General features: G+C 33.4%; 3 protein-coding genes and 1 long non-coding RNA gene across 5 annotated transcripts; 3 read left to right on the top strand and 1 right to left on the bottom strand.

The window, feature by feature from the left end:
* The first annotated feature begins 900 nt into the window (after positions 1–900).
* On the top strand, positions 901–3,011 carry LOC117210311. The gene is made up of 3 exons (XM_033453229.1): positions 901–1,203; positions 1,901–1,989; positions 2,954–3,011. The coding sequence occupies exons 1-3, from the start codon at positions 901–903 to the stop codon at positions 2,997–2,999; spliced, it is 438 nt and encodes a 145-aa protein (XP_033309120.1). The 3' UTR covers positions 3,000–3,011.
* A 72-nt stretch (positions 3,012–3,083) lies between these two features.
* LOC117210308 (acetyl-coenzyme A synthetase) lies at positions 3,084–16,041 on the top strand. The gene is made up of 11 exons (XM_033453225.1): positions 3,084–3,477; positions 5,448–5,663; positions 9,695–9,890; positions 10,930–11,161; positions 11,350–11,521; positions 12,031–12,223; positions 12,312–12,467; positions 12,573–12,740; positions 12,817–13,006; positions 15,124–15,369; positions 15,448–16,041. The coding sequence occupies exons 1-11, from the start codon at positions 3,389–3,391 to the stop codon at positions 15,642–15,644; spliced, it is 2,055 nt and encodes a 684-aa protein (XP_033309116.1). The 5' UTR covers positions 3,084–3,388; the 3' UTR covers positions 15,645–16,041.
* Positions 3,490–4,094, top strand: LOC117210312. The gene is made up of 2 exons (XR_004488087.1): positions 3,490–3,824; positions 3,954–4,094. It is a non-coding gene; the product is annotated as an uncharacterized LOC117210312 (long non-coding RNA).
* Positions 12,543–14,807, bottom strand: LOC117210309 (enolase-like). 2 transcript variants are annotated; one of them, XM_033453226.1, is made up of 4 exons: positions 14,369–14,763; positions 14,042–14,166; positions 13,737–13,985; positions 12,543–13,610 (listed from the first exon to the last, which is right to left on the bottom strand). In XM_033453226.1, exons 1-4 carry the CDS (start codon positions 14,761–14,763, stop codon positions 13,066–13,068), a joined length of 1,314 nt encoding a protein of 437 aa, XP_033309117.1. In that variant the 3' UTR covers positions 12,543–13,065. The 2 variants fall into 2 exon arrangements, with proteins under 2 accessions (XP_033309117.1, XP_033309118.1); XM_033453227.1 differs by having other exon boundaries at positions 12,848–13,610; positions 13,737–13,943; positions 14,369–14,807.
* Positions 16,042–16,693: the final 652 nt, after the last annotated feature.

Below are 16,693 nucleotides of genomic sequence, written 5' to 3'. Positions count from 1 at the left end.
ATCATATTTCACCGTGATTAAGTATAGTTCTTCTCTATAATCCTTATCATCAAAAATAGCTTGGAAAGATAAATCTAATTCTTGCCATTAAGTCTGTATGGTTAAACATGTTAATGATTAATATAATAATAGATCAATCGTTGTCTGTACATTTTTGAAATATCATTTCCTTTCAGATATTCACACATCTGTCAGAATGTTATTCGTTTGACGCTATTTCACACAATGCAATTCAATAATACAAAGAAATTTTTGTGTCAAATATTTGAACATCAAATTATTAATTTCTTTCTGCGAAAATAATTACATAGTGTTGAAAACTCTACATCTGGTCTTTTTAGTTTTCTCAAACACCGAAGCCATCGACAGCGCGTAGACAAAAGACTGCGACGAAGTCAGACCGTAAACAGTAGACAGGCGACGTTGGCTTCCGGGGTTTTCAGTTACTGGGTAACACAGCTAGCGTGCGGATCTACACCAGCTCAAATTGTATTCTTACTTATAATTACACTTCTATTTAAATATATTTTCTGCCTTACAATTTATGCCATGAGTTTTCTCTGTTTACACATCGAATAACCTCAACACATAGGAAGTTGCCAAAGAAAGTTCGTCAAGTTTATAATTAACTTCTTATCCAAACTGACAGGAGCGGTGGCCAGAATTTTTGAGAAAACTCCGAATGAGCCGGTAGAGACGTGGGGCCGCTTTATGTAGAATTTAATTAATGAACTGAAAATGGAAAATTTTATTCCCCGTCCAGCCCTGCAAATTACGTTCGTTATATCTTTATACTGTACAAATATTTTGATAAATACGTGATATTATTACAACACATGTAATAATAATAATGAAAACAATGATAAAAATATTGTAAACATATAAACAAAATTAATATTAATGATGAAACGAAACGTATATTCCACGTGTAAAATTATCAAGCAAGAGAAACTTTTTATTACGATTACGATCGAACCTTGGATCGAGTCCTTGCCATGTTTTATTGACTACCAACCGTTCAACAATGATCGAGTCCTTGTCAGATTCAAGATCGATATCGTTCACCGTTACGTGCACGACAAAGCAATAAAAATTCCAACTACATATCCTGTAAGAGTATGTAAATTGATCCTACTTCGACTCTCATATCATTGTTTTATAATCATCGTATCAGTGGTTTTGAAGTGTTTGATCAAGAATACGGTATGTGATCAAATCCGCATTTTGCATTATCGATAGTGAGAAATCATAGAAACGGTCGGTAAAAGGTTAGAGGAATCAAGAATACACATATGAATATATGAATATGTACGTGAGAACATTTGTTATACATATCAGTCTATTGATAGTCCAATTTCTTCGTAATTGACTAATAATGCTGGAAATATTGCGATTGCGAAGATCCATATGAAGAGCATTAATAGTTTAAAGAAAAAGATATTTCAATTTTGTAACTATCTTTTCATCTTATTACTATGGTTATAGTTTTTGGTATATCAACGATAGTTTCGATATTAATTACTTAATTCATATGACTTAATAAAAGTCATTCATCAAAAAATAAAAATGTATAAACGAATAATCCATTAACGAGATATGTAATTGCTAGTGGAAAATTATGTTAAGCTACTTAAAAAATTGTTTTTATGTCTGTATTGAAATAATATTTTTCATGAGTTTGGAATAGCTTACGTACGTACTTTATTTACGCGTTTTCAAATGAGAATGAAGTAATTAAAGGCGTCAATAAGATGGGCGTAAAGCAACAGGAAGTAGACAATAATATCGTATCGACAATATTACCCTTAGAAATTTGTATAACAATGTATTAGGGAATACCATACAACTACGTGTAATCAATAAAAATATATTTTTATTTTCTTTGTTTTGAAAATTTCAGAAAAAGGTTATGTACTTTCACGCTATATCGAATGCATGGTCACGTGATCAATATGGATGCATTCAAATCGAAATACCGCCGATCGCACGGTACAGTAGGTAACTTCTAATCTTGCTGACAATTTAATTTGCTAAGCCTAATCTTTCTAATCTTTTGTCGTAGCAATAATATTTTTTAATAATTTTATTTGATACCTAGCAGACATTGTACATGGTTGTGAAATTACGAAGCGATAAAAGTATCAAATATATTTATTATACCAGAATATTTTTTCTGGAAATTAGTGTAAAATTTATTTAGAAACAGTTTCGTAATTTATATATTTATATGTATAATAAATAAGTAACATGATACAATTAATGGAAAAAAGGCAATAAGAAGGTTAAGTTTGATCACTTGAGTGTCGGTAAGTTTGGAATTGTCTAACTCCTGCGCATTCGCATTGCGCAACATGCGACCAGGCACTTCAAGTCAATTGGTAAACTACATTTCAAAGTTTACAAACTTATATAATACGTATATTCAACATATTATCCCAAATGTACGTAGTAATATTATATAACTATATTTTAACATGTGCAATATTATTTATCTCGTTCAAGAACCTCGTTCATATCAATTGTATAAAGAGACACAATACAAAGACATAAAATACTTATTTTTTTACTGGTGATACACACAGTGTATTTGTTATATCTATTAAAAGAACTTTGTTTTGCAAAATATGGGCTTAGTGTGCAACACGTTGCAATACATGTTATAATTCTATACTTAAACATGATGTCTGAATCTTCTTATATTATGATAGAATGGGTTTGATATTATCAGTGAAACTTTACAAATTATTACTATTGATAAAGTTTCTATAACGCGTCAATCAGGTTTGGTAATAAAACAAATCAAATTCTATAAATAATGAATTATTTGATTATCTATTCCACGTAAAATTATAATATTGTAAGAAACAAAGTTTGTAACAAACAATTTGTAACTTGACAAATTATTGTGCAAGAGATTCCAGGAAGTATTATATGATTCTGTGTCTTTTTATAGCCAAAATATCAAATGGTTGAGCGGAAAGTCCAGCGTGGGTCACTAGCGACACGGCAGGAGATACGTCCCTGACAGCGCCTTCCCTCTCAACACTGACGCCAACATTGGTCGACGGTATTGCCAGATTGCAAATCTAGCCCAGTCGCGGTTTATCAGCCGAGCTGTAACGAAAAAGAGAGCGGAGGTGCATGCTTCCAAGTAACTGCAGTGCCTCCTCCGTTCACCTTAAATTTAATCGTGGTATCCGTCCTTTATCCTTTGCAACGTATTCATTTCAAACAAAAAAAAGTACAAAACGAGTTGTATAAAATTACGCATTCAAGTGTCGTCGTCGGATTTCCACTCTACACTTTATCGATTAACTACTCGAGCCCCCTAAGCCAAAGGATCGTGGAATTGAAAAGGGTTAAAACTTGAAACACTGGAACCAGGAAGATGGCGGACAGATTGTACTACCCCAATCCTGAAATCGCGAAAAATGCGCACTGCAGCAGCATGGAACAATACAGAAATATGCATGAAAAGTAAGTGTTTTCTATTTGAAATAAGAGACGTGTTGTCCAGCTTAGTCGGTACAAGAGGGATGATGACAGATGGCACGGTGTAGTCTTTGACATCTCGCCGATGATGTTTTTCATTCCCTTTCTGTTAACTTCTTTTCGCGCTTTTACTTTTTCAATGGTAGTTTCTGTAATTACAAATCGGGATCTGTTCCTAAGTTTTAGTGGCACTCCTGTGAAGAGTGTTATTTCTAGGTGGAACGTTGAGGCTGTTGCGAATCAATAATGTTGACCAAGGGACAGCTCGGTCGAAAGTTCCTAATATTTTATTATCTACCATTTATGAATGAAAATATGAAATTTAAGAGTCAGTTGACGAAAATATTTGTAATTCCAACTGAATAGTATCAATTTTTTCGAATAATCGATTTAATGGTTTCGTTTTAATTATAAATCACTGACAACTTGTTCGATGAAGTTAATCTCGCATTTATTCGTAGGTAATGGAAGATTTGTTTTACGGTCTATGCAATTAGGTGCAGCGGTGTTAGAATTAGTAGGGGACAATAAAAGAGGGTGAATACTGATAGATGGTAACGTGTGTGTATTAATCGTAAATAAAGTGTCAACGTATTTATTAAGTGCACCCTGTGTATATGCTGGAGCTATTATTTGAGAAAAATTGATTTTGAAGCGTGATTTGTACTGACATCTTCCAGGAACCATACAGATTATATAATTACCAATAAGTATCAGAATATAATAATACCAACTGTTCTGAATAATTGAATCGAATTTTCTAATGTTGACTGTTTAAGATGCTAATAATAAAAATGCCAATGAGTGAAAATATTAATAAGTTTTACATTTTCGTTTATTTGTTTAAATTAAAATATATAGGGCTGCTTAATTTTTTAGCTATAATTGTTAAATGTATCTTAAAGAATGAAGGCAGTATTAAAAATGTTTTAAAGAAAAACCTGTACAAAGTTTGAAAGAAAATTTGGACATTTAGATATTGCAGATATTTTACGTAGTGATACACGGTAGTTGTGTATTATGGAAATAGAACAATGATATCGATCCGTCTAGCGTCTTTCTATAAGAAACAATTTCTACCCATCTTGAGGATTTGTGTCTTCAATGACCTCGAAAAAACTTACAACTTAGATGAATCTTATGTCTGTACACAAATGAAGTGTTTTTTTATTCCAAATCGTACTTAATTACATCTTCATAAAAAAGGGCTGTCACATTCATCTATAACTAATTCAGTAATAATTAAATCTCTAATATCTTTTAACTTAATAAACATGAAATATTTTCTTATCTTTGTCATTCAAATTTTCTATAAACTGTAAAAGCCTACTGAATGAATGGTTCTTTCATAGAGTACTATCGCTGTATCAATCGATCATCCTTTCAATAACATTTCATTTTGATAGGACGTAAAGAAATTCGCTTTTTAACTTCCCTATAAAACCTATCTAAATTTAAATCTCAATTAAATTCTAATTAATCATTGTATCGCATCTGTGTTACCTATGACTTACTGTAACACCACAAAAACGACAGTGCAGTAAAGCTTACTATTATCATCATTAACTAATTGTTTAATATTTTTGAAATCATTCTTTAATCTCGTTTTCTCACTTCTCCATCTCTTATTTTATTTTAGTCTTATCACGATCTTTCATTCTTCAGTCTTACAATCATTTAAAATGTATTAAAAATTTCAAAACTGATGTTTTTTAATCCTTTCGTTTCTTTCGTTGTTTAAATCACAATCGAACTTAATCAGACTCTTTGTTACACATTTTATCATTGTACCAATATCAATCATTTCTTGATTATCAATATATTACAAGAATCATAACGATAAACCATGTGGAATATAACGCAACCGATCTATGAGACAAGCTCGTTTTTGACATACCTTCAACCGTATTAAAAGAAATTCTTTCAAGATTGCTCATGGTCTTTTGCGTTTCTAGGTCTGTGAAGAATCCGACAGAATTCTGGAGCGAAATTGCAAAACAGTTTTATTGGGAAACTCCGGCAGTGGATGATAAATTCTTTTCATATAATTTCGACTTGAGCAAGGGAGATATTTTCATAAAATGGATGGAGGGCGCGTCAACGAACATCAGCTTCAACCTATTGGACAAAAATGTGAAGAGTGGAAACGGCGACAAGATTGCGTTTTATTGGTAAGGCGTCTCGTTTCTTTTTGTTATTCGTTTATCGGTCAATACATTCATAGGAATTTTAATTGTTATGAAATCTGCAGTACATTCGATTGATTCGTGTAACTGATGCGCCTGAAAAAAGGAATACACGATATGTTTGCCTGAGAATAAGGAGTGATAAGAGTAATTCATATGTGTACTCTTTTCTGTTTTTATTTTTTTTTTTTATTAAATAGTATCGTCAATATCCACGTACGTTACGTTGTATAGATACACATATTTTATTGATAATTTTATAAGTGTGTATGAAACTCTTAAGTAATTAATATTTCATAGGATCTTTATTTGTTCAATTAAGAAAATATATATGTAATAAAACAAATGACTTTCTATATTCATATCGCAGATGTTCAATATATCATCAAAAACGAGTTAAAAAGCAGTCGAAGACACCTTTGTTCGAAGATTAACATATACACAACCAAACGGATTATCTCAATTTATTAACAAAGGCGTTGACTTACTATTAGCACGAATTTCATTAATACTTAATTTTGTTTCACATTTTTATTTTACAATACATTATATGTAATATTGTAATCGATTTCAAAAGAAATCTCACTGTTCGTATATCGTCACTTAATGATATTCGTGGAATTAGCAAAAAGATTTCTTTACCAACCTTTTATTTGTCTTACGCCATACTTGAACATTTTACCTTAAAATATCTGTTTTTCAAAATCATTGTAAAAATTCCTTCTTTCAAATTCTAATTTTTTAACTACTGTGTGTAAAATATCCTACTTTCTTACTTTTCGTTCACGAGAAATCTGTATGAATATTCAACGAGAACACCATGTACTTAACTACACAAATGTTTTAACGAGCGTAGAAATTCCACAAACAAAAAATTCACGGGCGTATTTCGTTTTTATAGGAACTTGAAACGAACCTCTCGCGAGTATCACAAAAATCTAAAAGAATCTGCCGTTACAGGAGCAGCGTTCTGGCGTAGTAGCTTCTGTGCTTATTATTGAAAGACCATAAAACATTATGCGTGTACGCTTTTACGTTCACCAGGGACTTTCATTCGACACGTAGCGCAACTTGGTATCTCTCTGAACTAAATAGCTTAAATACAATTATTCAAAGCGTCCGTTTGAACGGTGCTGCTTTCAGTGGTTCATTGCTATGCAAAATATACCGTCGTTTATACACGCAAGTCATTCAAGTGTTGCATAAGTGATACAATTTCTTTATTTTCATTGTAGTACCTACTATTCGTCGTGTTTGGACGCGATTTGGAAAGTGTCGGGTGACATTACTGACTGACCCAAGCATTTCCACAACGTACTTCTCTCTAATTCTTTTTCCAAATATTCTTTTGATATTTTATCTTAGAAAAGAGGAATATCGTCTATTCTTACAGAAGCAGTACATTGTAAACTAGATCTAGATAAAAATTGTTTGATTTCTGAAAAATATTTCTATTTTGAACTTGATATTAATTTGGTTCTATTCATGATAAGGCAGTTATAATTGAAAAAGGTATTTATATTGGTTAATTTATTTATTGTCTAAAATTAAGCAGTTTAGGATATTTTAGTCTTTTCTTATTATAAATTTAACATTAAAATTACGTTATTGTATACTGTATATCCATCTTGTTGGAGTTATTAAAAGTTCTAAGATGATCTAATATAAACTTTAACACAAAAATGTATTACCAATAGAGATTAATAATTTATATGTCATAAAATTAATACTTCGTACAAAGTGTATATTGCCTCTGAATATATTACTTTGACTAAGACCTCCAAAACGAAAGTTACGTGAAAAAAGATTTTGTTATTCATTCTTGTTTTGTTTTTATGAATGTCGTATTAGTATATTTTTTAATTTTCGTTTGTATATACAGTTATTTTAATTTTATACTTTACTAGAAGAAATGTTCAGCAATTGCTATACCAGACTATACCAGGCGTCGAATATCGAATACTTTTCAACGGGTCGCGATTTTCTACTTTTCTATCGCTATCATTTCAGATAGTGAGCGGCAGTAGAAAAGTTGGTGGAGAAATCCTATGCTCATACAATCGATCAGTGAGTCAGACACTTGTTCTCTCTATCCTATCGTTTGTGCTTGTCGTACGATGCTCTGCTATTCGTTCAAAATTTGGCACACTACCAGTTACGATATCCTGATTGGTCGTGTGCACGTGGTACGATCACGTTAGCTCACGTGACTGGATAATATGCCTGTCTTATGTGTTTCTCAAAACGTGGCAGCTGCAAAAATCAAAGTTTGCGCGCGTAGTATGATTGTTTACGAATATAATTCGAATAGAGTTACATAACGCAAAGAAGGAATTATAAAATTCTTTATAATTCTTGATCGATAGCTGTGTTTACATCATTGAGTAAATGAACGAAAGGAGGCAATTACGAACATTATATAAATTATGGAATGTATAATTTAATTGATTATACAAAAGCGAAATATTTCCATTACTTATCGTGATTATTGAAATTTTTATTTCTACAAGGCTTGTAGGTATTACGTATTTCCCATTGGACATTTAATTTTGGGATATTTCTTTTTTAGACTGCAGATATTATTCGTACTATTAAGTACTTCAGCAGTTACGCTAACTGGCATTAGTAATTCTGAAAGTAACTATTAATTAGAAATTTAAATCCAGAAAAGGTATACGTGTGAAAGCATGTATGGAATTAAAATACCGTTAAAAAATTACCATGAATGTAAGAAATGTTGTTTTTTGAATGTGATATGTACAAAACAAAGTCTAAACTGCTCGAAGAAGAACATATTTTGTCATCGAACGTTAATCGAGCATGTTATCAGGCCAGTCAGCAAGAGAATAGCGATTACGATTTTTATATAACTATTACAATTTTCACGTGATCGTATTGATATTTAATATGTGGCATTGGTTAATCTCTTTTTTTTGATAGGCGTGGGTATAGATGTGATTCTTATCATCGAACCGTATTATAGCGGATCTTAGCTTTGACAAACAAGCAGTCAGGTATTACATAAAAACCTGATAAAATTGTTGAATTTTACGTGAAATCATAAATTTGTATTTGTTGTTTTAAATGCAAAGTACTGTTTCATGGTAACTAATTGGATGAAATTATATTGTTGTTTTCGTAAACAAGCACTAGTTTAAAAAGAAAATTATTTCCGTCTGAAAACGAGACTTTGAATGGCTTTAATGTCTATTTATTCAGAGAGAAAGAGAGAGAGAGAGAGAGAGAGAAGTTTTGTTTCTAAAATATAGTAATTAAAGCACATTTTTTATAACACATTTAAAATCCAGTTATATGTATTATCATTCTTGTAATCAAGTGTTAAGTGGAGCATCTGAGAACGATGTTTAAATTATGAAAAGAGATTTTGAATGGCCTTAAAATGTATTTATTCAAAAAGAAACTCCTTATCGTCGCGTAAGGTGTATGGATAAATTCATAAGGTCGTAGCTGCTAAATCTATCGGGTATGATCAAAATTGGATTTAGTCATAAATATCGGGGCAAAGTACATACGAAAATACTCTAACACGTGGAATATTTGAGTTGCATGAAACTTGAACTTTAAACTTCTTTAACACGCGTGTGTGAACTGAAAGTTAAACTGACTATTTTTGGACTATTGTTACTTAATAGATAAGGCATACTAATTTTTTATAATTTATATAATAAGTTTGATCACTTATGGTAAATACAAAAATAGAGGATTCTTATTGAAAAATAGTTTTTTAGACTTAATGTTATAAAAATGTATACAATGAAATAACGAAATAAGAAGAGGTCTTAAGAAGTTAAATGCAGCTGAATTTATTCCATTATGCGTATTCCTAAGGCATAGATCAATTAGTGGGTAATTGGTTCATTGACACTTGTGTTCCCAATCTTTCATAGACAAGTATATTTCGTCATGAGGATTACTTAGAAGCATTCAATTCGGTTCAAAAGTAACAATGAATGACGTTTGTCAGGAATTAATCGAATGATGTATTCATATTTTAGGGAGGGCAACGACCCGGACGATTATTCACGTCTGACGTACAGAAAACTATTGGAGGAAGTATGCAGGTTTGCAAATGTCTTAAAATCCAAAGGAGTGACGAAGGGAGATCGTGTTGCGATTTACATGCCTATGATCCTGGAACTGCCTATTGCCATGCTCGCGTGTACCAGAATCGGCGCTGTTCACAGCGTAGTGGTAAAGAATTTTTCTGTTAATCCCAGAGAAACCATGAGATTTCAAATCGTAGCTTAATAGAACCTGAGACTATCTCATTTTACATAATGCGATTTCCTGTTGACATACAACGTACAAAGCTCGTTATTAACTATTTGATTTGTAAATTCGTATCGCTTTGTATCAGCATTGATGTATTATTGCTATTCAGAAAGATAAAAATGGTTCGTGTAGATTACTCCAGTTATAAATATTACGTATACGTACATATTTTGGACAGGATAAAGTAAATATTTAAAAGGCTAAATTAAGAATTTTTCTGATATCTGTTCATTTTTTTGTTTAATTTCCGGACAGAATCTTTTTCTCTAACTATAATAATGTCATATAATTTCTTTTTATTACGTAAGAGATGTGTATAAAAATCACGTCAACATCGAACAGGCAATGCTAACAATAATCTACTTTACCTTTCCATTTAAGTTCGAGATAATTAACAGGCGTATCATAATATCACACGTAACGTCATACCATCGACAAATAAGACAAAAAACAAGACGAAAAGAAAAATTGCAGTGCAATAATTACTTTCGCTCAACGGATAATATCAATATTTTTTATGGTAAAAATATACACTTTGTTTACGTGTAGTTATATTTATTAGACATATTTGTTGAAGTTACGACGAAGGAAAACTGAGATCAATAAAGCTAAAAGGCCCATAGATTAAAAATGTCATACATAATACCATAGTGAATAAGAGTACCAGATTACTTCTATCTTTTAGTGTATAATACATGTTCAGTCATAAAATTTAAAACGTTAACTAAATATAAACGTTGTATTTAAACCATAAAATAATATATGGGCTATTTTATTCTTATAGTAGAACTTGTTTTAAGTCTTGATAAATCTCTATAAATATAAAAAATATTAATGTCGTTGGTATGATAGAAGAAACATGTAACTTTTAATTAATTAAAGTCCAAACTAAATGTCTTTAATATCTCATAATATCGCCATAAAAATAGAAAATGCTATAAAACGACTGTTCAATTAGTTTGGAGGGTACTCATCGGACGCGCTGGCGGAGCGTATCATGGATTCAAAAGCGAAAATTCTGATTACGACTGACGGTGTGTGGAGGGGCGAGAAGCTTATATCTTTGAAGACTATCTGTGACGATGCTTTGAAGAAAGTTAAAAAGTATACCCACGTGGTTGAGTGTTGTATAGTAGTTGCACATTTGAGAAGACTGAATAATCCACACGGTGCCAAGCTACATTCAACAGGTATAGTGGAATAAAGACTTTCAGTTAATAATAATCGTAGAATTAACGTGGATAGCAAAAATCGGGACACAAATGTACCTAACAGATACAAAACAAAAGATGAAAATATAACTAGAAAAGGAAAAGAGATAAAACAGAGATAACTTTTTTATTAATCTAAGACTTAACTTTTTGAATTCGTATTGAAGAAAAAACGAATGGAGTGAACGGTACGAGCGATGGAAATGATTCTAACATCCCACAAATTCCATGGGACGATAACCGCGATTGTTGGTGGCACGATGAAGTGGAAGATGCTGAAAACAAGTGTTATCCAGTTTGGATGAATGCGGAAGATCCACTTTTTATTTTATACACAAGGTATATTTCCCAACAAAATAGTGTATGAATAATATAATATAGGAATTGTTTATTTATCCTATATAATAATTTTATCGATCGATAGATCTATTTACAATGGATTAGATAAGAAACGATGATTACTTAACGTGAACTAAATACAGTAATGTGCTAGAACTAAATAGTTCATTCACAACTCACAACTAATAGTTTACAACTCGTAAGAACTCGGCAACTCAACTCTCGACTCTCAACTCACGACTACTCGATTCCTCACGCCTCAACTCTCAACTCACGACCACTCGATTCCTCACACCTCAACTCTCAACTCACGACTACTCAATTCGACTCCTCCGCACTCGACTCCCCGGTAAAAACTGCCAGGCTCTTTCTAACGGCACTTAGCCCTTCCCGCAATATTGTTTATGATTCACCAGATATTTCTTAGGCCATTTGTCCACGATACTACAATAATATATAATAATTTCTTTCTTATCTTAAATAACTCTGAAATATTTCTTCCTGCACAGTGGTTCCACGGGGAAACCAAAAGGCGTTCTACATACCACGGCCGGATACTTGATCTATGCAGCCACGACGTTTAAGTATGTGTTTGATTATCACCCTGGTGACGTGTACTGGTGTACAGCTGACGTTGGTTGGATCACTGGTCATACTTACGTCGTGTATGGTCCGTTAGCAAATGGAGCTACTTCTATTATTGTGAGTCTGGAGATATTTTATTTTTTCTTTGATTCAAAATGCCTACTATGTAATAATAAGTTTGTCTTGATAAATGTATAATCTACAGTTTGAAGGGACACCGTTTTATCCAGGAAATGATCGATACTGGGCAGTCATCGATAAATATAAAGTCACGCAATTTTATACTGCGCCAACAGCAATTAGATCGCTAATGAAGTTTGGAGATGATTTGGTAAAGAAACATAATTTGTCTACTTTAAAGGTAAGTCAAAGTAGGAAAAGAAGACACTGAGATATCTATAGGAATATATACAATATAGTTTTTACACTAAGAAGATTGAAATTGTAAAATAATTTATTGTTTCAGGTTTTGGGTTCGGTTGGAGAGCCAATAAATTCTGAAGCATGGCTGTGGTTTTATAATTTTGTGGGTCATGGAAAATGCAGTATATCAGACACGTTTTGGCAAACGGAAACTGGTGGCCACGTGATCACTCCTCTTCCCGGTGCTACTCCAATGAAACCAGGTTCTGCAGTAAGTTGTTATTTTGTACTTCTTATTATTCGTCAAACCAGTGAAATATATAATTGATATATTTGATACTTTCTAGACGTTCCCATTCTTTGGCGTTTTGCCAGAAATTCTGGACGAAGACGGACGATTAATCGAAGGCGAAGGCGAGGGATATCTAGTTTTTCGCCAACCTTGGCCAGGAATGATGAGGTCTCTCCATGGAAATCATCAACGTTTCCAAAGCACATATTTCGATAAATTTCATGGATATTATTGCACGGGAGATGGTAAGCTTAACAGTTTTAACTTTACAATGGTAGAAAGATTTTTGGAGCGTAGTGAAGAGTTATTTAGCCAAGGGGTTCCTGTAATTGAGACCAGCATATCTTGCATCCTTTCCAAGTTCCTCTTCGATTCTTAATATTTGATTGTATTTAGCAGTTCGTTCGCTTCTGCAGGGTGCTCCGGCTTTAAATTGTCCAGCAGAAAGTCCTATAGCCAAATCAGCTACAAAGTTGTCTTCAGTTTCTCCTTCGCAAGCCGCCACGATATAACCCCAGTCACTGATCCTCGCTATTTTTGCGCAGTTGATCGCCTCCGTCACGGTTCCAACCTGTGACATTCTCAGCACCATAGCGTTGGCCATTTGTCTTTCAATCGCTTCCTCGATTCTGTCAATGTTCATCGCAGTTAAATCGTCTGCAACGACTTGGATATCTTGATCAGCTAACGTGAGCCAACCATCCCAGTCGTCGAGATCGAATGGATCTTCGATGGAGACGAGAGATGAGAATTCTGTTAAGTATTCCAAGTACTGATCTTTCAACGCTTCTGACTCCATATAGTCATCAGGATCAGACTCTTCCGTTTTAAATGCTAAATCGTATCCTCCTATCAAAAAAAGATATATTATTATTGTTTTCTAATTATTGAATGTATAGACAAAATTCTGTTGAATATTGTTAAGTCGTAGCTTATCGTATAGCTCAGCTTCTGTAATTATTAATCATTCTTAACCTTCTTTGTAAAAGGCACTGGCTGCCATGTCCAACGCTATCTTAATTCTTCCTTCGTAACCTGCTTCTTTAATAGATTCATCTAACAGCAGTAAAGCTTCCTTATCTTCTTCCAGTTCTAAAGGTGTAAATGCACCGTTGTCGCTAACCGGAAGGGGTAATTGGATTTCTTGAGCAGCCGCGATCTTCCGTTCGAGTACTCTGTACACTTCCATACCCATTTTCATAGCATCAGCGAAACTTTCAGCTCCTGATATGTTTGTAAATTTAAAAATATGCACAAACAAGGCAAGGAAATAAGAATACCTATGGGCAGGATCATAAATTCTTGGCATGGTAACGTGTTATTTGCATGCCTGCCTCCACTGATCATGTTGAAACTAGGAACAGGGATATAAAGTTCTCCATTTTCAGCTAATTCTGCAATATATCTATAAGAGAAAAAATCAAGTGAGAGAGACGTACGTAATTAAATGAATTAACTACAGAATTTTTATATCTCTCCATCTGCTTTGAAATTGATATAGATTGCGTAGTTGATTAAAAATAAACATTTTTTGGCTAATAAAAGCTATACGCTTTGTATCTGTAACGTTAAGCTGTGACTGATTATTTTAATGTTCTACTAATTACCTGTAAACTGGAAGTCCTTTCTTCGCGGCGCCAGCCTTACAGCAGGCAATGGAAACACCAAGAATTGCATTTGCACCTAGTTTCGATTTATTCTCGGTTCCGTCTAGACGGTTTAGCAAGCTGTCTATCTCCATTTGTTGGCAAGCCTCCAACCTCGACTTCAATAGTTGCGGTGCGATTATGTTATTAACTACGTCAACAGCTCTGAATACTGAACGTCCATGGTACATAGCTTCGTTTCCATCCCTTAGTTCTTGCGCTTGATTAGGGTTTGGTACCAAAACAGATGGTACGGAAGATCTCAACAATCCAACGTCTGTAATTATGTCCACTTCCAGAGTCGGATCACCTCTGGAGTTGAAAATTTGGCGAGCTTTAACCTTTTGAATAGGCATTCTGTATTTTCTTTGAAATTCGTTTATAAATGATATTTAATTCAGTGTCTGTCAGGAGATACGGTCCTGAATCGAAGAGAAATTGGAAAAATGTCAATGTGGTTGATGAAGGTACATAACTTGCTGCTATTGGGAATTTTTTAACGGAAGTTTTTATAAATTAAACCATGGTTATAGCCATTTTGAATTAAAACAGTCGAAGTCCGACATATGTTTCGTTTCTTAATTGAAACAATATTTTAGTTATATGGCAGAGTTGTAATGTGAAACATTTCGTGTTACTTATCTGTGTGGAATGATAATTTTTATTATAAAATATGCACGAGCAAGTTTATATGTACATATTTCTTCTAATTTCAGGTGCTAGACGTGATGCGGATGGTTATTTTTGGATAACTGGTCGTATTGATGATATGTTAAATGTGTCTGGTCATCTTATGTCTACAGCAGAAGTAGAAGGTGTATTGACTGAACATCCTTCTGTAGCTGAATCTGCGGTAGTTAGTAAGCCACATTCTGTCAAAGGACAATGCCTTCATTGTTTCGTTACACCCAACGAGGGTGCCAAATTCGACAAAAAGCTTCAAGATGAGCTTAAAAAGAGAGGTAGTTAAGAATATATAATTTCAACCTATAATTAATTTATCGTTCTTAAACATATTAATCTGAATGTGTTATCAATAGTGCGCGAGCGAATCGGCCCCTTCGCTCAACCAGATGTGATTCAACACGCGCCAGGACTACCAAAAACACGGTCGGGCAAGATTATGAGACGTATACTTAGAAAAATCGCAGCAGGGGATAGAAACGTCGGTGATATATCAACATTAGCCGATGAAAGCATCGTCGATGTCCTTTTTCAATTGAGACCGCAGGTTTAAACAAATGTCGACGATATAGCGTCATTCAATGGAAACGTAGTAGCTTAGAAATGAATGATAACGACACGCTTCCGATGACCGATAAATAAGTAAGACTTTCGAGTTATTGAATATACTGAAAAGAATAACGCGAGAAGTTAATTTTAGAATGCAGGGGAATATGTAACTTGTCGAAATATAGAGAGAATAACTTTTGTTAATAGAGAAAGATCAGTCCCTGTAGTCATATTTTAAGAATGAAATTTTTATTTTATACGTCAGAATCCCGTTCGTTAATAATTATTATTCACGTCACTATTTATGAATTATTTCATAGACGTTTATTACGCAATAATTGTTACTGCTTTCAGCCGAATATCGCCGGCGCAGTATCTCTAACAGAAGTGCTTGAAAAAAATATTTCATAAGCTACTTTGCTTCTCTATTATTTAGAAATGAGAAATTTATCGAAACGGTTTTATGATCATCTTAAAATATGATTGTACAATATGAAGGTACTAAAAATGTTATATAACTAAGGAACAAGACGATTATTAAAAATGTTTCAGAATCTTATTCATCTACGATTTATCAGAAATCGATTATAAATATATTAACCGTTGCGCATCGATTGATTTCATACTCGGCAATATTTTATGTGTCGGGTTTACATTAGAATTAGGGTTAGGGGCGTGAAACAAATCTTCATTTGGATTACACATTGTCGTTATGCAATAGAGAAGACATTGATTAGTGCAAATACGATTATTACAGAACTTGACAAATAACCGTGGTACTTAGATACTCGGGAAGCTAATGACAATGATCCTAGATTCAATAACGAATCCGCGGTCAACGGGATGATAGATGTACGTGCTCACAAATCTAAGTCGCACTCTTTGTTAATAAAACGCGTAATATTCACTGATCGTAAGGCGTTACTCTTTTCGTCGAGAGGATCGCAAGAAGGAATGACTTCCCGTCCCGATGATGCCATAGAGGAAAACTATGATGGGGTGTGTCTAAGGACACGAGATCCTCGGATTCAATTTGGGACAAAGACTGCTTGT

Source organism: Bombus bifarius, unplaced genomic scaffold (assembly GCF_011952205.1).
Source record: "Bombus bifarius isolate JDL3187 unplaced genomic scaffold, Bbif_JDL3187 scf7180000008199, whole genome shotgun sequence".
Lineage (NCBI taxonomy): Eukaryota > Metazoa > Arthropoda > Insecta > Hymenoptera > Apidae > Bombus > Bombus bifarius.
Note: the sequence above shows the minus strand (reverse complement) of the source record. Positions and strands in the feature narration are given on the sequence as shown.